The 21007-nt window shown below is 42.2% G+C and overlaps 1 protein-coding gene across 1 annotated transcript in view; it reads right to left on the bottom strand.

Moving 5' to 3' along the window:
• FBN1 (fibrillin 1) overlaps positions 1-21007 on the bottom strand; it is a 213098-nt gene that overhangs the window by 39733 nt on the left and 152358 nt on the right. Inside the window, exons 33-44 of the mRNA XM_035132327.3 lie at positions 15602-15724; positions 14704-14826; positions 13419-13544; positions 12011-12133; positions 10725-10847; positions 8129-8293; positions 7325-7393; positions 7078-7203; positions 5059-5181; positions 2246-2404; positions 1101-1172; positions 205-330 (exon numbers count right to left, since the gene is read on the bottom strand). Coding sequence (XP_034988218.3) covers positions 205-330; positions 1101-1172; positions 2246-2404; positions 5059-5181; positions 7078-7203; positions 7325-7393; positions 8129-8293; positions 10725-10847; positions 12011-12133; positions 13419-13544; positions 14704-14826; positions 15602-15724 — 1458 coding nt within the window. The remainder of the gene's footprint in view (positions 1-204; positions 331-1100; positions 1173-2245; positions 2405-5058; positions 5182-7077; positions 7204-7324; positions 7394-8128; positions 8294-10724; positions 10848-12010; positions 12134-13418; positions 13545-14703; positions 14827-15601; positions 15725-21007) is intronic.

The following is a 21007-nucleotide window of genomic DNA, read 5'->3' on the forward strand; positions in this document are numbered from 1 at the left end:
AAATGCAAAAGGCCTCTTAGCTGAACATAACATGTTTGTTGGCTGTCAGAATAATCCTGGGAAGCACAAGAAGGCAGCAAGACCTGATGGAGCCTCACTGTGCCCACGAACCTACCCCCTTACATATGCCAGCATGCACGTTCAGCATGCCACTCTACCACCATATCTGCACCACTGTCATAGCCTTGAGAGGAAGCCCCTCACCTTCACAGATCAGTAACTTTTCATTGTAGAAGAAGCCCCCTGGGCATTCACACCGGAAACTGCCGATCAGGTTTATGCAGACTCCATTTTCACACACACCAGGGATCTCACGGCATTCATCAATATCTGTATTAACAAAGGAATAAAGATTGGGACGTTTGAAGCAGAAGTTGGCCCAATTAAGAAAAACAAAAAGACTTCCTTTTAACCTCTGTTCCTGGGGCATATTGTACAATCCTGCTTTTTGCACCACAAAATGCTCGTTTGCTCTTCATGCGAATGAAAACAAGAAAAGGAAGACGGGAATTCCGTCTATGAATACTTGGCTCCTTCTCTATGAATTCCTTATTTTTCCCCCTTTGGGTTTGAGTTTTTCAAACCTTGGCTATGAAACACCTACCAGCTTATAGTGTGTGAAAAACATTCATATTGAATCCTTTCCCTGCTCTCTCTTAAAGTGTACACAAACAAAAAGGATCCCGCCCCCCACTGCTTAAATTCAATACCCAGAGGAACTGATGTGAAAAGTCTGATAAAAATCTGCTTTAGCAAAAGGAAAAGTCTCCCTTTGAAACCCATTGCTGATTGGCGGGCGTCCCAGACGCTTACTACCCTTCGCTACCTATGGTCTACAAACTATACTAAGCCAAACTACAATGTCCTCAAACCTTTATGTTACCTTCATCCCAAGTAGCAGTCACCACAGCTGCAGGCTAAGAGGACCCAGGAAGAAGGGTGCCATAGTATGACATACTAGGCATGGAGGTTGAGTTTTACCACACTGTTTAGTCTTCACTATTTCCCGGGAAAAGGCGAACCATAAAAATAAACACCCCCTTTCCCCTAATACATACCATATGAAATGAAAAGTAAATCTCAATAGAATTTTAACTCACCAACTGGTAATCCTGTAAAAATGTCAATGACGAAACCGGGCCTTTGACTTCCACAGAGAGTTGCAAATTCATCTAAAAAATGAAATAAAAGTGTAGGAAAAGTCCCACACCGAATAATTACATTTCCCTGAAGTCACAAAGTAAGATGATTGATTCAAACTTCAAGGAAATGCAGTCATTTTACTGTATTGATTATTGATGATGATGGTGATGATGATGATGATGTAACCTGCTATGTAAATACTGTAAAAAGATTCAGAACACAAATAATCAAACAACCTACCCTCAATTTTAATCTATGCCTCTTAAAGGCAAGGTTTTCTAAATCTTCATCCCAAACTCACCAACATCCTTACATGAAGTATAAACTAGTAACCTGGTTATGCACACAACCAGTATCATATGTATACAAATCTGTGGATGTTATGTTTAAAATTAAACTAGATAGATCAAAGACATGACAAAATAAACCCAGGGAGATGTTAGGTTTGTTTAACATTTAAGGTTATCACGTAACAGAAAACATGGTTATATGTGTGAATGCAGCTAGCAAATATTCTCCTAAATTAAGACAGATAAATAAATCCATGAGTGTTGTAATAATTGGGGGGGGGTTGTAACTGTCTTATTATTATTATTATTATTATTATTATTATTAATTTGTAGACTGCTTATAGACAACTGTAATAAAGCAGTATAAAAAATTGTCAAAATAAATAATAATAATATATCTACTTTGAGACCACCACACTGATACACTTGGAAGAATTGGAGAATGAAGGCAGAGCCCCAAAGATAGCCTGCAATTATATGGCAAGAGAAAGTGATGCTCTATGGAGGAAGTTTGGCGACAGGAGAGCCTATGCACACTAGGTGGTTGAGAATTGGATTTTTGATCAAATCGCAGCTTGGACAATTGTCTACTAATCCTGTCTCTATACCCATGGGAGTTTCATCTACCTTGGCTAGATAAGGAAAAGCAGGTTATGTTGCATAAACCCAACATTAGCACAGCATTGGTGACTTTGCCATAACATTTGTGCATGTGCACATGTAGCAGCCAAAACAGCTTTCAGGCGCGATGTTGAGATGTATAAAAGATTCTGCTAACAGCTTTGATATTTCTCTCCAGCAGAAATACAAACCAGTGCTTGGGAGGGGGCATTGTTCACAAGGTCGGTTCCAGGCTCGTCCAATGTTGTAGGAACAGCAACACATTTTTTTGGTCATGTTAAAGAGCAGCTCTCCATCACAGGTCTGGTTGTCAGCATAATAGTTCCTGTAGCACAGACTCCTCCTCATATCTGCAATGAAGAAAAATGAGTTAGGTTAGGCTGAGAGGCAGTGAATGACCTAAGGTCACCCAGTGTAATGGACCGGTTGGATGCAGAGGAATGGTGGGGGGAGCTAGCTGGGGAACCCCCAAGGGAAAAGGGCTAAGAGTCCAGGGTTTGCTGATGGGATGATGATGAGTGGTCAGAGGGAGATGAGGGAGAATCCCGGAGGGAGGAAGTGTCAAAAGCTGAAGAGGCAACAGGGCTTAGTGAGCAGAGAGTGTCTGTGGCAGAGAGGAGTCCAGAAGCGGAAGTGGTAGCAGGAGAGGAGGAAGGCTAAGAGACAGAGATGAGTCAGGCTGGTGTCTCCCCCTCCTGCTGTGACAAGCTCCCCTCCACTCTCCCAGAAACAGAAGAGATATGAAGAGAGAGGAGCAAAGACAGGGGAGTTGGAGGAGTCTCAGATTGCTCAGGAAGGACTCAAGGGAGGAGGAGACTTAGGCAGCTGTGGGAAGGCGGGGACCTTCTGTCTCCTCAACTGTCTCATAGGGCCAAGATCTATGGAGTAGAGTTGTTGTGCACATTAGGCCTGGCACTCCTGAGCAGACCTTGTTTCTTCTAATAAAGAGTTTACATACTCTGTGTGATTTACTGGTGACCCGCTCCTGGCACCCAGTGGGGATGTCTCTCAGATTCTGGTTTAAAAACTACCAGTATATGACACTAGCTTAGAAATTTGCACAAGACAACTTCCCAGTGGATTTTGAAGCATGTTAATTTGGGAGGAGGGGAACCGTTTGATTTCCCACTTTTCAATTTTAAGGTACCAAAGCATATTTAGTTGCCCCTGCCTTTAAAAGATTAAATATGCTACTCCCACGTTTTAATAGTACTGTAAACTACTCGTGCCTTTTTTTCTGGAAGGGTTTCTTGAAATCCAATGTTTTTATGTTACATAGCTGACAGCTATAGTGAAATTGCATCATCATCTACGTCTTTCAGTATCGTCCAAAATTCCACGAATGCCGCTTGGTTTCATAACTATAAAACCCAGCACTCCACTCATCAAAAGCTTTGGCAGCAGAGCACATGCTAACCTCAGCTAGTCATGGGTTCCTGCTTAAAACCTTGCTAAATCTGTGATTTCATATCCTTCTGGTGAAATTCTGGAAGACAATGCCCCATATGTCTTTGGCTTAGTTGTACTTAAAGGCATTTTGAGTTCATTTGAGTTTGGAACCTCAGCAACAATTCAGCAGAGGAACGGGATTGATCTGAGATGTGTTCAACGGAAGGTAAACCCTGAAATGATTCTGCAGCCACTACAAAACTGTTCAAAATGCAGACTGCACAGCCTCTGCACAGCCTTTAATAGATGTTTTATTAAAGCCATATACCAATAAAGTTCGGCACAAAAATAAAACATACAACTCATTATAACAAACAAGCAAGCAAGCAAGCATTCATTTATATATTTTTGTTTCTCAGGAAGCCAAAACAAAACTTTTCATCATCTGGACTGAAGTCATTATTAATCTGGCAACCCTCTCAGTAATATAGGAGGAAGCATCCCTTAAGCAGAGTACCAAATCTACAAACCTCTGATGTTTTCTTTCTTTCACCTTAGCTATGTACCAGTACTAAAGTTACAAAACAAAATGTGATTAGCCCTTTCTGGAAGTCTCCAACTTTGAAGTCTTCCCCCCTCCCCACTTGAGGCTGATGCTTGGGTGAAGAAAACGCATTCTGCATATGCTCAGAGTTACTCTTTATATTGCTTCAAGCCAAGATTATAGCTTGTTGTTTCATGAGAAACTGGAAAGCAAGTTATTGGCTTCCAAACGAAGCAACATATTAAGCCAAATTTAAACATTATCATATTTTAGCTTGTTTGGAAGCCATTAACTACTGTTTCCGGGTAAGCGTGCAACAGGAAGCTCTGATTAAGTGCAAGATCCTGGCTTGTTCAGCCACTCACACAAACGGTGGAGCAAAGCAGATTGCAGCTGCTGTGTGCTAGTACACACCACATATGCCTATGCTGGATTAAGACAGGCTTTTTGGTTTAGCATAGTATGCAATGCAGCCCACATTACTGAACCAGTTCCATACCCTGAACTGCCACCATTTACTTAGTCACATCAGTCTCTATCACTACATATCAAATTTCCTGTCATTGTGCCCACTGAACACTATGGGAAGTTTGCTGCTAACATTACCAGAGCACAAATCAGGATTTGATTTTGCCTTCCTTTGTTAAAAGCATTCTAGCCAGTCACAAACTTTTTTGGCAAGTATGACTTTCCATTAATGATGGGAAGGAAACTCTTACATGTAGCCATGGTCTCTAATTATGTTAAAAGTCTTATTGCAAATATACCGTAGTTATCAGTTTTGCTAATGAACATGAAGAAACAAGGCTAGGCTTTTGTTTTGCATATGCTACCTTTGCTCAAGTTAAGTTCAGCCAGGCTGCCAGTTCAGAACTGATACAAGAAGGACTCTGAAAGAATTATTTTATTTTCTCCCGCAACCGTATTTAGCTTATTATGTTGCTACGCTGTTGTTTTCCATTGTTCTTGAGTTGCTATAGTTGTGATTTTGTGTTTGGATGTATGCCACCCTGAGTGCTTCATTTCAGTGTGGAAAGGTGGATTAGAAAACGCTGATATAAATAAACTCACCCATACAATTATTTCCGCCATTTACTTGCAAGTAGTCAGGAGGACAAATGCAAGTGTAGTTTCCTACGGTGTTGTAGCAAGTTCCAGGTCCACAGATGCCATCATTCTTACATTCATCAATATCTGCAAAACAAACAATATGGGAAGTTAATATCAACTAGGGGAAGTTTTTTTATGCTGCATAAAAAAACAGGTTGCCTATACCCTAGATAGATATGGGTTGAAAGTAGTTATTGAATGAAGAGGAAAAGCTCAACAGATGCTCCCCCCCACACACTTCATTATCGCACCTTCGGGCCTCACTTTGGTTAGCCCTGAATAAAAGAAGTATAATAGGTATTTTTATAGATTTGATTGATTCATTAAAACAATGTATATATTGCCTAGCTACAACAACCCAAAGCAACTTATAACCAAACAGACAGACACCCACCCACCCCCCACATAAGATACATTAAAACCAAGTGGGAAAGAGATACATTAAAAACATCCCACCCACTTCTAAAAGGCCACAGATAGTTAAAGGCCAAAGGCCTGGTTATAAAGAGAAAAAATGCCTGGTGCCTAAATATGGTACAGTGGTGCCTCGCTAGATGAATTTAATTCGTTCCACGGGTCTTTTCTTATAACGAAAAATTCGTCTAGTGAATCCCATAGGAATGCATTGGGGAAATTTTTTTTAAAAAATTGCCCATAGGAATGCATTAATTGAATTTCAATGCATTCCTATGGGAAACCGCGATTCGCTAGACGGATTTTTCGTAAAACGAATTCGTCTAGCGAGGCAACCTCCGCTAGAAAAAACCTTTCGTTAAGCGGAAATTTCGTTAAGCAGGGCATTCGTTAAGCGAGGCACCACTGTATATACAATGATGGTGCTAGGCAAGCCTCCCAGGGGAGAGCATTCCAGAAGCAGGGATCCCAATCTCGTGTTGCCATCCTCTGGACTTCTCATGGAGGGGGATCACAAAGAAGGGCTCAGGTGATGATTGCAGGGGCCAGGTTGTTTCATACAGGGAGAGGCCATCCTTGAGCGACTGCTGTCCTTTAAGGCTTTCTAGTCAAAGGTAGCCCTTTTGAGTTGGGCTCATAAACTAATTGGCAGGCAGTGAGGTTGGGCCAGGATTGATATTGTATGCTTGAATCACCTTGCCCTGGCAAGCAACCTGGTGTCTGAATTCGGCGGCGGCTGAAGTTTCTGAACCATCTTCAGAGGCAGCCCCACATATTACACATTGCAGTGTCTCTTAGTTAGCTTCCTCCTGTGTTGTCTTTGCAGAATTCATCATGGAAAAGGATGGGGGAAACACTAGAACTGGCTCTGCCTACCATTGGTTCTGGCATGCTTTCTACCCTACCTGTTCCAATGGGCTTGGGAAGATAAGTAATTATGCACATAACCTTCAGTTATTTGTAACTTTCTATTGCCACAGAAATGGAAGTAGGAAGAACTACTGACGAAAGAGGAATGGCAGACGAAATTAATGGACTATGCAGAATTGGATAAGGTGACAGGGAGAATTCGAAACCAGCGGGACCAGAAATTCTTGAAAGATTGGAGTAAATATGCGAGTTATTTGAAAGACAATTGTAATCAATTGACTACGCTTGTAGGATTACAAGGAGTTTTGTAAGGAGAACTATATAAAATATTGCAGAAAAGACTTATGAGAATGGATTTTAAGTTACTGATTATTAAAAGTAATAGTTATGATAACAAATGTAAGATTAAGAGAGGAGGTTTGAAAATCATAAGATGTGGTTGATGGAAGTCTCAGGCTAAAATAGCCAAAATGATGTATAAAATGAGATGAGATGAGATGATTTGTTCTGTTTGGAAAATATATGTAAATCCAATATGTGTGTGTGTGTATGAATTTTTTAAAAATTGTAATTTTCTACACCTGTACCTCATTGTGGTACTAATTTTTCTGGAAAGAGACCATGTGGTTTGATGAACTCTTCCCGCCCCCCGCACAGAATTAAAAGCAATACTGAATAAACCTGAGGCTTACTTACCCTCACAGACTCGAGTGTCTTCATTCAAATAGTAACCAGTTGGACACTGACACTGAAAGCTGCCAAACGAATTTATACATTTTCCTCCTTGGCAAAGCCCAGGTAGTTCTTGACACTCATCAATATCTATCCAAATGAAAATGCCGACAGTATCTTGTTAAAGAGGACTGCGAACAAACACAGCTCATGAAATAATAATTTGTTATAACATGATGATTAGCAGAGAGGCACCACAAATATGCATTACCCTCCAAAATAACTGTAATAGGATTTGGTCGGAATCCCTCTCCTCCAGGACATAGCAGCTTGTAGTCACCTGAAAAGGGAAATAAATTTCATGAGCCTGCAATAGTCAAAGCTCTGCTCGAAAATTTATCGGGCTGCAAGGAAGGGGTAGGTGTTCCTATGCCAAGTTCTCCTGGCAAAACTGGCCTCCCATTGGCTGCCAAACATGCAGGTAAAGTGGGCCACCACTGATGAAGGCCAGCTGGAGCCCCCAAATGCTGCCTCCTAAACCCTACTTCCATCGCATGCTGGCATCAACCCCAATTTGGAGCCAATTGCCCTGCCCCCTCCATTTTTCTGCCCAGTCGCCATGAGCAGAAGGCTGTGGATACAGCAGTGGTCATTCAGCTCAGCAAAGCCCCACCAGCAGGAGCGAGGAGTCTGGTTTGCACCCTTATTTTTCTTCTGCAATGTTCTTCCAGCCAGAGATCAAGTTGGAGGTTCCCAGGATGAACTTAATATTGCAATGAAGTGGTCTATATGTAACCTCTCTCCTGAAAAGTATATGGGGCTTGATTCAGACTTCATTGACACCCAAAGCAAGTTGAGCTTTCTTTTTTCGAAAACAACATTTGAATTATTTAGCTCCGGGCGTGTGACACAAGTTCAAAGCCAGTGGCTTTCTACACTATAGCGCAATCTCCCGGCAATTTAGAACATGACTGTGCCCTGTGGGTGATCCTACTTGGATTAACTTTTGCTCAAAGGGAGCAAATGGAGCAAGACACAAATTAGTCACAGTCTTGTACTGCTCTGCCTCACTTACTTGAGTTCACAGCTGGGCACTGCTCGCAAGGAATCCCCCAAGCTTTACCAAGGGAACAGCAGCAAGAGGCCTTGGAAACTCCAACACCGATTTCATTGCTGCAAGCTGTATCTCCATTATCTCCTCGAGGTTTAATTTCCAAGTAACAGAAGCCAGAGCGTGTATCTAATGGGCAAAAGAAAATGTTTCAAGTACTGTACTGTAGTGCCTTTCCCCCAGATAAGTCAAGCTGCATTGTATGCTCCTGGTTATCTTTCCTGATGTGTCAAATTTCCATATCTTTCTTTTTACCTCAATAGCCAATACGGTTTGGTAGTTCTACCATCAACACCTCAAAAATATCCATCCCAGTTTACCGTTCCATGCCTTGATTATATTTAACTGTAGAGAGTTGTTTCACTTAAGCCTAGTTTCACTTAATTTTCTTTTCTTCCCCCCCAAAAATAATATTTATTCATTTTCATATACTACAAAATACAAAAAAATCACACAAAAAACAAAAAGACCAAAAACAAAAATAAAACATAAAAAAATATCAATTCTGACATTTTTGCTTAACATTGTGGACTTCCTCCATTCCCCCCACATTGGGTCCATTTTTAAGTCCAAATTAGGCAGTTTTTCATATTATAATCTCTCAACATTTTCTATTCTAAAAAACATCAGCTGTCCGTAACCTATAATTCATCCATTAATCCAAATCTAAATCTATTTCCCCATCCATCTATCATATATTTCGCCCCTTAGCCTGAAGTTTATTCCCAAAAACTTTTCCATAAATTCAAATATTACTTCTTGTATCCTAATAACATTCAAACACTTAAATCTAATTCAGCCCCCCTTCCCCTGGACTCAGGGTCTCCCAGATGAGTCAGCCAGTTCCATAAGTCGTTCCAGTTTCAGACCATCTTAATCAGTCAAAAATATCATCCATTATTACTTTTCACCCCACTCCCACTCTATCACCCCCTATCCACCACTCTTCATTTTTCATCCCCTGCTGCCTCCCCAATTCTCTGGCTGTTACACAATACCATCCTACTACGTTTCCACTTTCCAGCCCTATCTCAATTTTTAGTTCCTGTAGACTCTGACCCCAGTATGTATCCTGCCCCCCCCCTCACTGGGAGAGCATTATTCCACACTGTTCTTCTTTGAGAAATATTTGAATCAAGCATGGATCTTGTTCCCCCCCTACCACAGGGGGCACAATGTTCCATGTATTTTCCTCTTCTTCTTTCAATTGAATTGCATTGTCCAGGACTGGTGGTTGTCCATCTTTCTTCTCTGTATTCTCTGTTAAAATTTGTCTTTTTTCAATTTCCACACATTTCTGGTTTATTATTCCAATCTGTATTGAATTCTAGTGCACTTCGCTTTTTAAATCCAAAGGTGATCTCAGGAGTTCCTCCTAAAAGTCTACAAAGTCAGATGGTATTATGTCTACTGACATCTTGTATATCTCAGGTTTCATGGGAACAGCACAGATTGCAAAGCAGGAAGTGGTGCAGTTCATATTTCCAAACTTCAAAAACAAAGGTTATGTCTGAACTGGGTGCAAACTGACATTTTTAATTCTTCTTCATAACTTAAGGCTCTTATGTCCATTTATGAAAACAGCAATGTCAAAACTTGATTTTCCCAGCCGAATATTTTGCACTCTTTTCAATATTGACAGTTCCAGACCTCAAAGAGGTAAACAAATTCATTCCTATTGTGATGTCATAATGGCGGCTCGCTGATCCCTCCAGGGACCCAACTCCAGCTTCCAGGGGGGCTTCCCCCAGTCCAAAATAAAAATTCTACAGGGATTTTGCTGAATTCAACCCTCCCCCCTTTACCCTGCTTAGAGGGGAGGTTTTAAGTTCAATTTTTTGAGATTAAAAGGTTCCAGTCAGTCTTTCCGGCTTCAGGCAAATTAACCGCATCTCCATTCTCTCAATGGGGGAGATCGACTTCCTTTTTTGGATCTCCTCCCGTGACCAATTCTTTCCGATTAAAAATTTTTAAAAGCTCTTTTTCTTTACTCATGGTGTCCAATCTGTTCAAATACTTTAATTTGGAAAAATCCACCGCTCCACAAGCTGCCGGCACAGAGCTTCACACTGCAAGGGTAGAAGTTCAACTCAAGGCACGTCTCCACTCCACTCGCTCTCGGCTCCCTTAATAGGGCTTACCGGGGAGCAGAGGAGACAGGAAAAGGTGCAGCTGAGTCCCCACATCCCCAGAACGCTTGATCTGGGGCTCTTTGGGGGCCGCGACGCTCTCGTGGCTCCCCCCTCCCTCACAGCGCCAGGGCATCTCGGAGCTCAAGATTTCCTCGCCGATCAGCAATAGCGGTAGACCGGAAGTCCTTCACTTAATTTTCAAGAATGCAGAAAGACTCAGGTTCAATCCCTGGCATCTCCAAGCAGGATGGGGAAGTCTTTTTGTCCAAAACCTTGGAGCTGTTGCCTGTCAGTGTAGACAACACTTAGCTTGATGGAATAATGGCTTGACTCAGCTTTCTATGCATCCTATGTGACCCAAACCATGAATAAAACACTTCAGAAGAGCATATATTGACTTAGGAAGACCAATAAGAAATGATATTTACCAACACATCCAACACGAGTGGGGTTCAGTTCGAAATCTGGGGGGCACTCACAGGTATAACTGCCAGGCATATTGAGGCAAGTGCCGCTGATGCAAGTTGTGGGGTCTGCACACTCGTTGATATCTGGACAGGAAAAATCCAAGAAGAACTTAGGAGTGAGCAAACACCCAAAGACTCCAAGCAAATCATACAAACAGCAGTAGGGCAAGAAAACCAGGTGTGCCCACTTCCATGGTTTGTCTACTAAGCCTAACATAAAAATACAAGGCAATGCCCATTTAAGCCTCAACAGATTTCAGTGCTCTATTGAATACATACATCCTATACCCATTCTGCAATCCAAACATCACTTTGAATTAATATCCTTGTACCCATCATGTACTATTCCCTTCCTTGCCAGCCAATTCAGTAAGCATTTTTTTGGGTGCAAATTAAATATTCTTCATATTTCCTATACGTATTGTGGGTTTTTTTGTTTTTGTTTTGTTTAAGGACCAAAAAGAAAATGCAATTCTGCAAAATCAGGCACGATAGCCCCGATCCCGAAAGCTGTACATGGAATTTTGGTGTGACTGGAAGCATGTTTGCTGAGTGCCCACTGTCGTTTGAGAGTAGAGACCTTGCAGGTGTTGTTTGACTACATATCCATCATCCCTGATCATTGGCCATGCTGGCTGTGACTGAGAGGAGCTGAAGTCCAAAGACATCTGCAAAGTCACAAGTTCCCCCATACCTGTTTTACCAAGTAAATATAAAATGCTTTGCATCTATCCACAACAACAATAACAAAGAAAAGTGCCTGTCAGATTACTTTGATTTAAGACTGTATACATCATACATTTAAAGCACATTCGCACCCACCCCCAAAGAATCCTGGGGACTGTAGTTTTTTTTAAGCATCCTGGGAACTGTAGCTCCGTGAAGGGCAAACTACAGTACCCAGGGATATTGGGAGGCGAGTGCTTTAATGGTATGGTGTGAACACAGTCGAAACATAACATGTGGAAATGCCTACCTCCAAACTTATTTCATTTTCCCAACCCAGCGGAAACAGTAATATATTTGGCGGGTGGTATGACTGAATGTGGCCATCCTTTGCCACATCAAACTCATAGCACCAGGATGTCCTTGCCACTGAAGATAAGTTAATCTGGACATATTTCTGAGAAAAATTGTTTACATGAGCAGTTAAGTAAAGAGGCCTAACCTGAGACTATCTCTTTACTGAATCGGCCAGAACTACACAAGTAATGCTAACAACTAGATTGGCCAAGTCACATACTTACCTGTGCAATTCCCACCGCTTCGGTCCAATTCATATCCTGTCTCACAGTGGCATTGGAACAAGCCAGGCAGGTTTTGGCAAGTCCCAAAGACACATATGTTGGGAAGGGCACACTCATCGATATCTTGAAGGAAGGGGAAAGAGACAGGAGATGTCTTAATTATTTTGATATAAACAAGAATGCAACTTTCAGCTTTAAGCAATGAACACAATTCGAAAAGCAAAATACAAAAGTGGGTGAGGAAAACACCTGCATGTTCTTCAAAAGTAAAAAAAAAAAAGACTTAAAGGGCACTCCCCATAAAAATGTCAGAGGGAGCAGGAATAAATATTTAGGGGGCAGCTCTGCCTTACAAGGGACCCAGACAGTGGGTGGGGCAGTTGGAAACATTTGTCCTCTGATAATTCCAGTGTAGTCTCTCCCCTTATGGGATGAGTCTCAGAGACACTGTGCTCACTAGCCATGAGATATCTCTTGGGGAGACAAGTCCATCAGTTTATAGAAAGGCAGACTAGGGACTAGGAGCATACTAAGTAAAGTATGTTCAGCTTTCTCCCTGAGAAATTCATGAAGATTGTTCAGTAATCTGGGAGAGAGTAAAGATGTGAACTCAAAACACATAGTGGAAAGCTAACCCTGTTTCTTGACCCTGTTGACGCCAGTTTCTAGGGCGATAGCTGGGTTTGCTCCCTGCATCAGTCTTGCTGATTACAACTTGTTCACTTTGTCCCATAGAACTTAGTGCCACTAAGAACTATGGATTGGTTATGTATAATTGTTTTTAATACTTGCAAACCACTTGCAAGCCTGTTTTCACATTAGGCCAGGCATCCCCAAACTTCGGCCCTCCAGATGTTTTGGACTACAATTCCCATCTTCCCTGACACTGGTCCTGTTAGCTAGGGATCATGGGAGTTGTAGGCCAAAACATCTGGAGGGCCGCAGTTTGGGGATGCCTGCATTAGGCAGTAAATAAACAAATAACAACCACAACAATATCAATAACGAATCTAGCTCCTATATGTAAAACTTCATTTCATCATCTCCATAATCCCAACTGGGATTCACGATTGATTGCAATGCTTGTTTGTATAGGATACTATTCATAAAGGTTTAGCTTTGCTACGAGCTGTTGATACACTGTGATGGTGAGATCATCATTCATAACCAACTTAAGCTTCTTACAATTTTATCTCAATATCTTTATAAACCATTTGATATTTCATAAATATATACTAAGATGGGACACATTCTACTGAAACTCCCAAGTTGGCACTTCCCAATGGCGATGTGCCCTTAAATTTCTTTCAAATTGTAAAATAAAAATTCAGGAGACCTGTGATGATTGTCGAATTACATTGGCTTGCCCAATCCAGGTAAGTAGTGTTTATATACAGCACTGAATTACCTGTGCAGGCTTTCCCATCTGGGGTAGGTAGAAACCCCATATCACATTCACAGCGATAACCTCCTGGGGCATTGAGGCACTGGCCGTTTTCACAGAAGTTCAAGTTTTCTGCGCATTCATCAATATCTGAAAAGAAAAATAAGTCACAGTTGAGTGAACACTTTCTTTTATTTACGCCAAGGAGCAACTATTGCCTAGGGCCTGAAATTCTACAACAGAAACTAAAGTATGGACATAATGTAAAAGGTAAAGGGACCCCTGACCATTAGGTCCAGTCGTGACCGACTCTGGGGTTGCGCGCTCATCTCGCATTATTGGCCGAGGGAGCCGGCGTATAGCTTCCAGGTCATGTGGCCAGCATGACAAAGCCGCTTCTGGAAAACCAGAGCAGCACATGGAAACGCCGTTTACCTTCCCGCTGTAGCGGTTCCTATTTATCTACTTGCATTTGACGTGCTTTAGAACTGCTAGGTTCGCAGGAGCTGAGACCAAGCAACGGGAGCTCACCCCGTCACAGGGATTCGAACTGCCGACCTTCTGATCAGCAAGCCCTAGGCTCAGTGGTTTAACCACAGCGCCAGTGTTTGCCAAATGGAAAAGGAGAGAACATTTTTTTCTGCTTTGGAAGACATAAAGGGGTGGCGACGGCCATAGCTCAGTGGAAGGTGAAGGTAGGTGTGTGTGTGAGTGAGTGAGTGTGTGTGTGATATATATTTCTTCTAAGTTTGCAATAGAGTTATTAGCTAAACACAAAAAACCCACAAAGCATGAAAAATGCATAGTTTCAACTACTGTTTGTTATTTTGGGGAGGAAAGGTATTGTTCTAGGTTTAAATACATACACTGAGATAAAATACGTATTTTGTGATAAAATATTGCTCAAGTACGTACTTAAATATGAATTCCCATCTGGACTTTAAAAAAAACGCATGTGAGAGTCGCATGGGTCAAAAATAGACTGAATCCTCCCTAATTTAAATAGTACTCTCTGCACATTTTTTTTAAAAATGTAGATTAATGTGGAGATGAGATGGAATAAAATTATGAATGAACACCTGGAAACAATTGCAACAGAATAGAAATAGATCTGCCTGACTTTCTTACACAGGCCCCATTTAATTGTTTCTAACAACAGCCACATATTCATTCCAATGGTTAAGATGGCCAGGTATGTGTTCCTGAGGAAGCATTTTATATTGTCAAACACTGGGCAGTGGAGGAAGGGGACTCCCTAAATGTCACCATCAAAGGTATGGGAGGGTTCCCTCCCCCCGAGAAAGCTCACCTGTACATGCGAATCCATCCCCAGAATACCCTTCTTTACACAGGCAACGGTACGACCCCATGGTATTTTTGCAATCCGCATGGGGGCTGCACATGTGTGTCCCATTTGAGCATTCATCTAGGTCTGAAGGGAAGAAAAATGGCATTAACAAAAACACAAATATCTTTCATTGCAAGCTGAAAGGGAAAGCCTTGCAACAGCAGAAGGTCTATGAAAAAAACCAATGGCACGACAAAACGTGGGACGAAATTCCCAGTTTTATTTTAATTTTTTAAGTAGACCTCCATATACTCTATCTGCGGATTTACATAACATTCCCAGGTCTAAGTAAATCCAGGTAAGTAATGAAGATGAAAACTGCCAATTGCTACACCAGGCAATTCATCAGCAAAACATGTCGTTGTGCCAGGTGCAGATGTTAAAATTGGCATACCAAGAACTTAAGTGCAACATACTACTTAAAAATAAGAGCCAAGTTTTGATAGGTGGAGAAATAGCTACTGAGGTACACTGTACTACTTTGCAGATTATTATAAAAATGCCAGAATAAAGACTGACAGCAATTGTTTATACTCCCGGGAAGAGAAACAAATGTAATTTTAAGCTGATTATTTGAAGCAGTGGAGAGGGAATGCTTATTTCAAAATCATCTGGACAACAGTAGAAGAGGCCTAAGGAAAGCAGCAAACTTTCCTTCTCTCCATGTTTTTAAGGAGCAGTTAGAAAAACATCTGCATGAGATCTCTGCACTGGCACAGAGAGTTGGATTTGATAACTATAAAGTCACTTTCAGAGCAAATGAAGCCAAAGGATGCCCAAATGATTACTTTCAACACTGACATATAAATATTTCAAAGTTTAAAAACAACAGCACCTAACCAGAGTTCCTCTAACTAACCTTTACACTTGATACCATCTCCAAGCCAACCTGGGCTGCAACTGCATTTGAAACTTCCAGCTGTATTCGTACAGATAGCATTCCGGTCACAATTATGGGCTCCAATTTCACACTCGTTAATATCTGCAGGGGAAAACAATAAAATGTAAAGCAGCCAAATGTAAATCATTTTCTCAAAATTCTTCGGGCAAACACTTTCCCCCCTTAACTGCTTTATTTTCTGATAAGCAGCTGGCAAATCTTTGAGTACAGTATTCAAAAGGTAAAGGACCCCTGACAGTTAAGTCCAGTCGCGAATGACTCTGGGGTTGCAGCGCTCATCTCGCTTTACTGGCCGAGGGAGCAGACATTTGTCCGCAGACAGTTTTTCCGGGTCATGTGGCCAGCATGACTAAGCTGCTTCTGGCGAAACCAGGGCAGTGCAAGGAAACGCCGTTTACCTTCCCGCCTATTTATCTACTTGCACTTTGACATGCTTTCGAACTGCTAGGAGCTGGGACCGAGCAACGGGAGCTCACCCTATCACAGGGATTTGAACCGCCGACCGTCCAATCAGCAAGCCCAAGAGGCTCAGTGGTTTTAGACCACAGCGCCACCTTATTTCCAACAGGTGGAAAGATTCTTCAGAGAGCACCACCTTGGCATTGCATTGTATTGTTTAATTATGCATAGATGATTGAATCTGATTTTGATTGCTTACATGCCTTCCTTATAGCTTCATTTTAAAGCCAGCTTTCGTACTACCAGATGACTGCAATACAGAAGACAGTGAGAGGTCCTTCACAAATTTGATTTCTGTGACTTCTAATGCCAGGTAAGATGATCCACACTTCCCAGGCTAACATGCAGATCCAAATGCATTCATTTCTCAGATTTTGTACTTTTCTGAAGTTTGCAACGTAAGTTATTGGCTCAAAAAATATACCCCAAAATGCTGAAATGCACATTTTGGGATAGAAATGTGTACAATGAGAAAAAATAAGTATTTAAATGCATATTTCAAGACAAAATATTTACAGTATTTGAATATGAATTTTCGTACAGGTTAAAAAATATATTACACATTAATCTGGTAACTGGATGAAACTGACTTGCAAGGTTGGCATAGAATAGAAACAGGCTGCCTGCCTGTTAGTCCTACTAGCAAGTGGACCCATTTAAATTAAATGCCATGGCTAATTTCAGTGGGTCTACTCTGAGTGGGATGTAGCTGGCTGCAACTCCTTATTATTCCTTTCTTTAAAAAAAAAGGCACCAAAAGAGTGGCCAGGGCGGGAGAAGAAGGGTGACAAAACAACTGTTTGTTGTGTGGGCATTTCGCATCCCTCAAAAGCAATCATTTTGTGCCCTGAACTGTGTTTGCACAGCTCTAGTTTCAGTCAGAGGAAAGGAGGAGCCTTAACACAGTGGTTTTCTAACTGTGTTGGTTTGGTCCCGATTATGAAACCAAAATAAAATTATCTTTCAGCTTTCCAGTAATACAAAGAGACTGGGCTCTGTTGCCCTATCAAGTCTCTTACGATTCCTGCAGGACCACTGTGAAGCAGGCTGCTACTCAGCATGACTAAAGATACCCAACACAGCCTCTAAAAAGGAAGAGCAAAATATTCATTTACTTTACTAAAAGTAAGAGCAGGGTGTCAAGACTGTATAAACACTTTCTCTATCTATCCCCCCCACTTCCTGATCTTGTTTCCTTGCAAAGTTTCCCTTTGAGTGTAAAACTGTGGCAGGCCAATAAAAACAAACATTCCGGCCCAAGGCTGACCCTGCATCCTCAGCCCATCCCACTGCTTCTTCCTACTAGAGCATGTCTTCTTATCTTTGCAAGGAACGTCGATTAACGTGATGTGAGGGCTCTGCTTTATTTTCCAGGCCCGTTTGCGTCACACACATAGGAAGCAAAGTTGCCTCGAATGATTTGTCGCTAGCACAAAACACAGTCAATTTCCATCTAGGAAAGCCTGCGGCAGCCTGCACTGCTCTCAACGAACAGTTGAGCATGGGGCAAGCCAATTTTTTTTGAATATTGTATTCTATCCAAGTCTATGCAAAGTAAAAGCAAAAACAAGGCTGTAATAAAGGGCCGCAGCACACGAAGAGGCTATGTGAACCAGTCCCGAGACTCCAGCGCTTGAGGGCAGGCACAGAAAAACAACCACATCCCAGCTCTCACACTGAACATATACTATCCCACTGAACTAAAACAGAATGTAAACTGCTCTGCCACAAGCCCAGCAGCAGCTATCAACTTGGCCTCTGTACAAGAGTCATATTGTTGTGAGCCACCCTGAGAATATTTGTATTGAAGGAAGGCATGCAGATAAATAAAACGTACACAGTGGAAACAGGCCATGGTGTGTATGACATCAATTAAAGCAATGTACATAATGCAAACTAATGCATTGTTTAAAGTTAAAGGGACCATACACTGGCCCATATCCCAAGTCCTCACCTGCTCTGTGGCTTGTAGGCATAGCTGCCAAGTTTTCCCTTTTCTCGCGAGGAAGCCTATTCAGCATAAGGGAATTTCCCTTTAAAAAGGGGAGAACTTGGCAGCTATGCTTGTAGGTCATATTCCTGCCACTATGTGGATGTGCTGAGAGCTGCTCCCTACCTTCTTCAGATGCAGCAAGAGAGAAAGTGGTTAGCAACTTCCATCTCCATTTCTCCCCAGCCCTGGGTCTTGGGCAAAGTAGCGGCTGGTGGGGCTGTACAGGCAGAGTTGTTCATCTGGCATCCCAGTGCCATGTGTCGCTGCTGAGGAGGGGCGAAGTAGCAAGGACCTCAGTGTGGGCACAGTGGCAAGAGCAATGGACTGGCTCCACTGCTATGCCTTCACCACGTCAAGCTCCACCGCTATGCCCCTCCATCATGCGGCAACATGCATCGTTGGGGAGCCAGGTAGGCAACATGGCTCCACCCATTGCTACTGGGGAGAACATGCATCTTTGTAAGGTTGTGCATTTTGTCCCCACATCAACCCTGTTTCCCACTTAATCTAGGATGAAATGTTGCTTGATGTGCAGTTTCTCTCTCTCCAGGTTTATTTTTTAAAAGATGCACTTTAAAAACAAGCGAATGCATTTCTCAAGCAGGAGGGAGGTGCCAGGATGCGGGTAGGGGCTTTTCTCCTGCTCACATAGGCACATGAGCGGCTTCAAACAGAGCTTTTGAGAAGCACTTTAAGGCAGCTTCAGTGGTCCTATTTCAGCTGAAACAGGATTGTGGGGGGCACATTGAAGTGCTTCTCAAAAGGGCTGTTTGAAGCATCCACCCCTTTAAATGACGGGGGAGAGGGATGCTTCAATAAATGTTTAAGAGGCATTTTAAGACAGCTCCTGCTCATCTTGTTTCAGCTGAAAAAGGATCACGGGAACTGCTATTAAACTGCCTCTCAAAAGTGCTGTTTGCCTTGTCAGTTTTGTCAGCTGATGGGCATGCTTGGAGGAAATGACCTCAAGGGCCAAACTGGACCCCCTGGTAGGCCAAGACTGGTCTGCAGCCCGAAGGTTCCACATAGAGGAACATGCTAGCAATATATGTTGCAAAGGTTCCAATGACTAATTAGGCTGCATGAGTTATGGTCCATCCAAAAGCTACTGTGACAGGAGGTTTGCTTTAAACCAATATTGTTTCCTATGATTTCTTTTGCAATGGCACTGCACTTATTGCCCAGAGAAAAGCTAAAATAGATATGATAGTTTCAGGGCATGTGCAGAGTTCTAGATGGAGCAAGCTCCTTGGTGACAGGCATTGTAAGGACTGTTTTGTCATTTGCTAGTAGAGGATTTGAGCATCAGATGTACTGAATACAAGAAATGTGAAGCTTTGATGAAGTATAGGAAGTTGGAATTAGGGCTGGGTTTTATAAAGTACTGTTTTTGACTCCCTGCTTCCAAACACTTTCTGTGTTGTATTCCTCATTCAAGCAAGATATACACGTAGCTCAGCTGACTCAACTCACTTTCATTTTCTGATAATTAAAAGTGATGGCATGAATCCCACCCATATTTCTGTCACAGGTAATGTATATCTTTGCATATAACCAAATATTTCTATGAACTCTGCCCACATTCTTGCTAAGAACTGAAGTGAAAACAGATTAACATCTGTACAGAATGGGGCTGCATGTCAGTGGGTGGATTGCAAACAAAATTAAATGATTGGGGGTGAAGGGGGAAAACATGTTTACTTGTTAAAATGGAAACAATCAGTCATGACTAAAGAGATGAAATATGTAGATGCAACTGTAACAAAACTCAGAGGACATTATGTGGCTGTTCTCATGAACAAAGAGACTACTCTTGAAAGTTGTATTCACATTTTTGCAATTCTCAAAAAATATATGTGTTGGTGTCTTTGGCATGTCAACAAAAAGAAGAGAATGCATCCTCCATCGTCAAGCTGTTCAGCCCAAATGCGCACATTTTTAATGCTGTCCCCAAATGCTGTGTCACTGGGAGGGGTGGGGGTGGGAAGGTCTCCTGCCTGGGAATAGGAAACAAAGCACTTGGCTCCAGGTCTGAGCAGTAAAATAGGCTACAGACATTCTTAACAAAGGAATTTGGACAGTTGGGACAAAAGGAGGACCCCTGTTCCTCTTCCAAGGGCAGCTGCAAATACTGTGTTCACATTTGAGTGTGCAGTATACTTCACACTGGCTGCCGGAGTGCTAAACGTATGATAAACACAATACACAAATGTTCAGGGGACACATTCTCAAAACTGAGACCACCGCCTTTGAATCTCGTTACACTGCTGCTGCAAGCTCCCCCTTCCATTGCAGCTGGCTACACATGCACTGTATTCATTGCTATTTATTTATTTATTTATTTATACTTTTCAAGTATAAAATGCAGCTCTATGAAGGCACAATAGGGGTCTACTGGTAACTCTCATGACCAGGCACCCCCAATCTGCTCCAGATGTTTTGGCCTACAACTCCCATGATCCCTAGCTAACAGGACCAGTGGTCAGGGATGATGGGAATTGTAGTCCAAAACATCTGGAGGGCCGAATTGCTCGTGCTTGTTTGAAGTGGTATGGTACTGCTTTCAATGCATAATGCAGATGGCACCTAAGCTGGAGGTCATCGCTTTTTGCTCCTGCTGGCGAGAGACTAGGAGCAGAGTGTGATAGATCTCAGCATTCACTGCAAACTCTACTTACCCATGAAGTGGGCTTTTGTGTATGAAGCTTTCTCCGGAGGGTGGGGTAGATTCGAATGTGGGATTCCCACATCTATACCGAGAAGTGGTACCAACCTCAAAGGACTTTAAAAAAATCTGTATATCTATCTACAGCAGGCACCCCCAACCTTCGGCCCTCCAGATGTTTTGGACTACAATTCCCATCATCCCTGACCACTGGTCCTGTTAGCTAGGGATCATGGGAGTTGTAGGC

This window comes from Zootoca vivipara, chromosome 13 (genome assembly GCF_965207765.1).
Source record: "Zootoca vivipara chromosome 13, rZooViv2.hap1.1, whole genome shotgun sequence".
Classification (NCBI taxonomy): domain Eukaryota; kingdom Metazoa; phylum Chordata; class Lepidosauria; order Squamata; family Lacertidae; genus Zootoca; species Zootoca vivipara.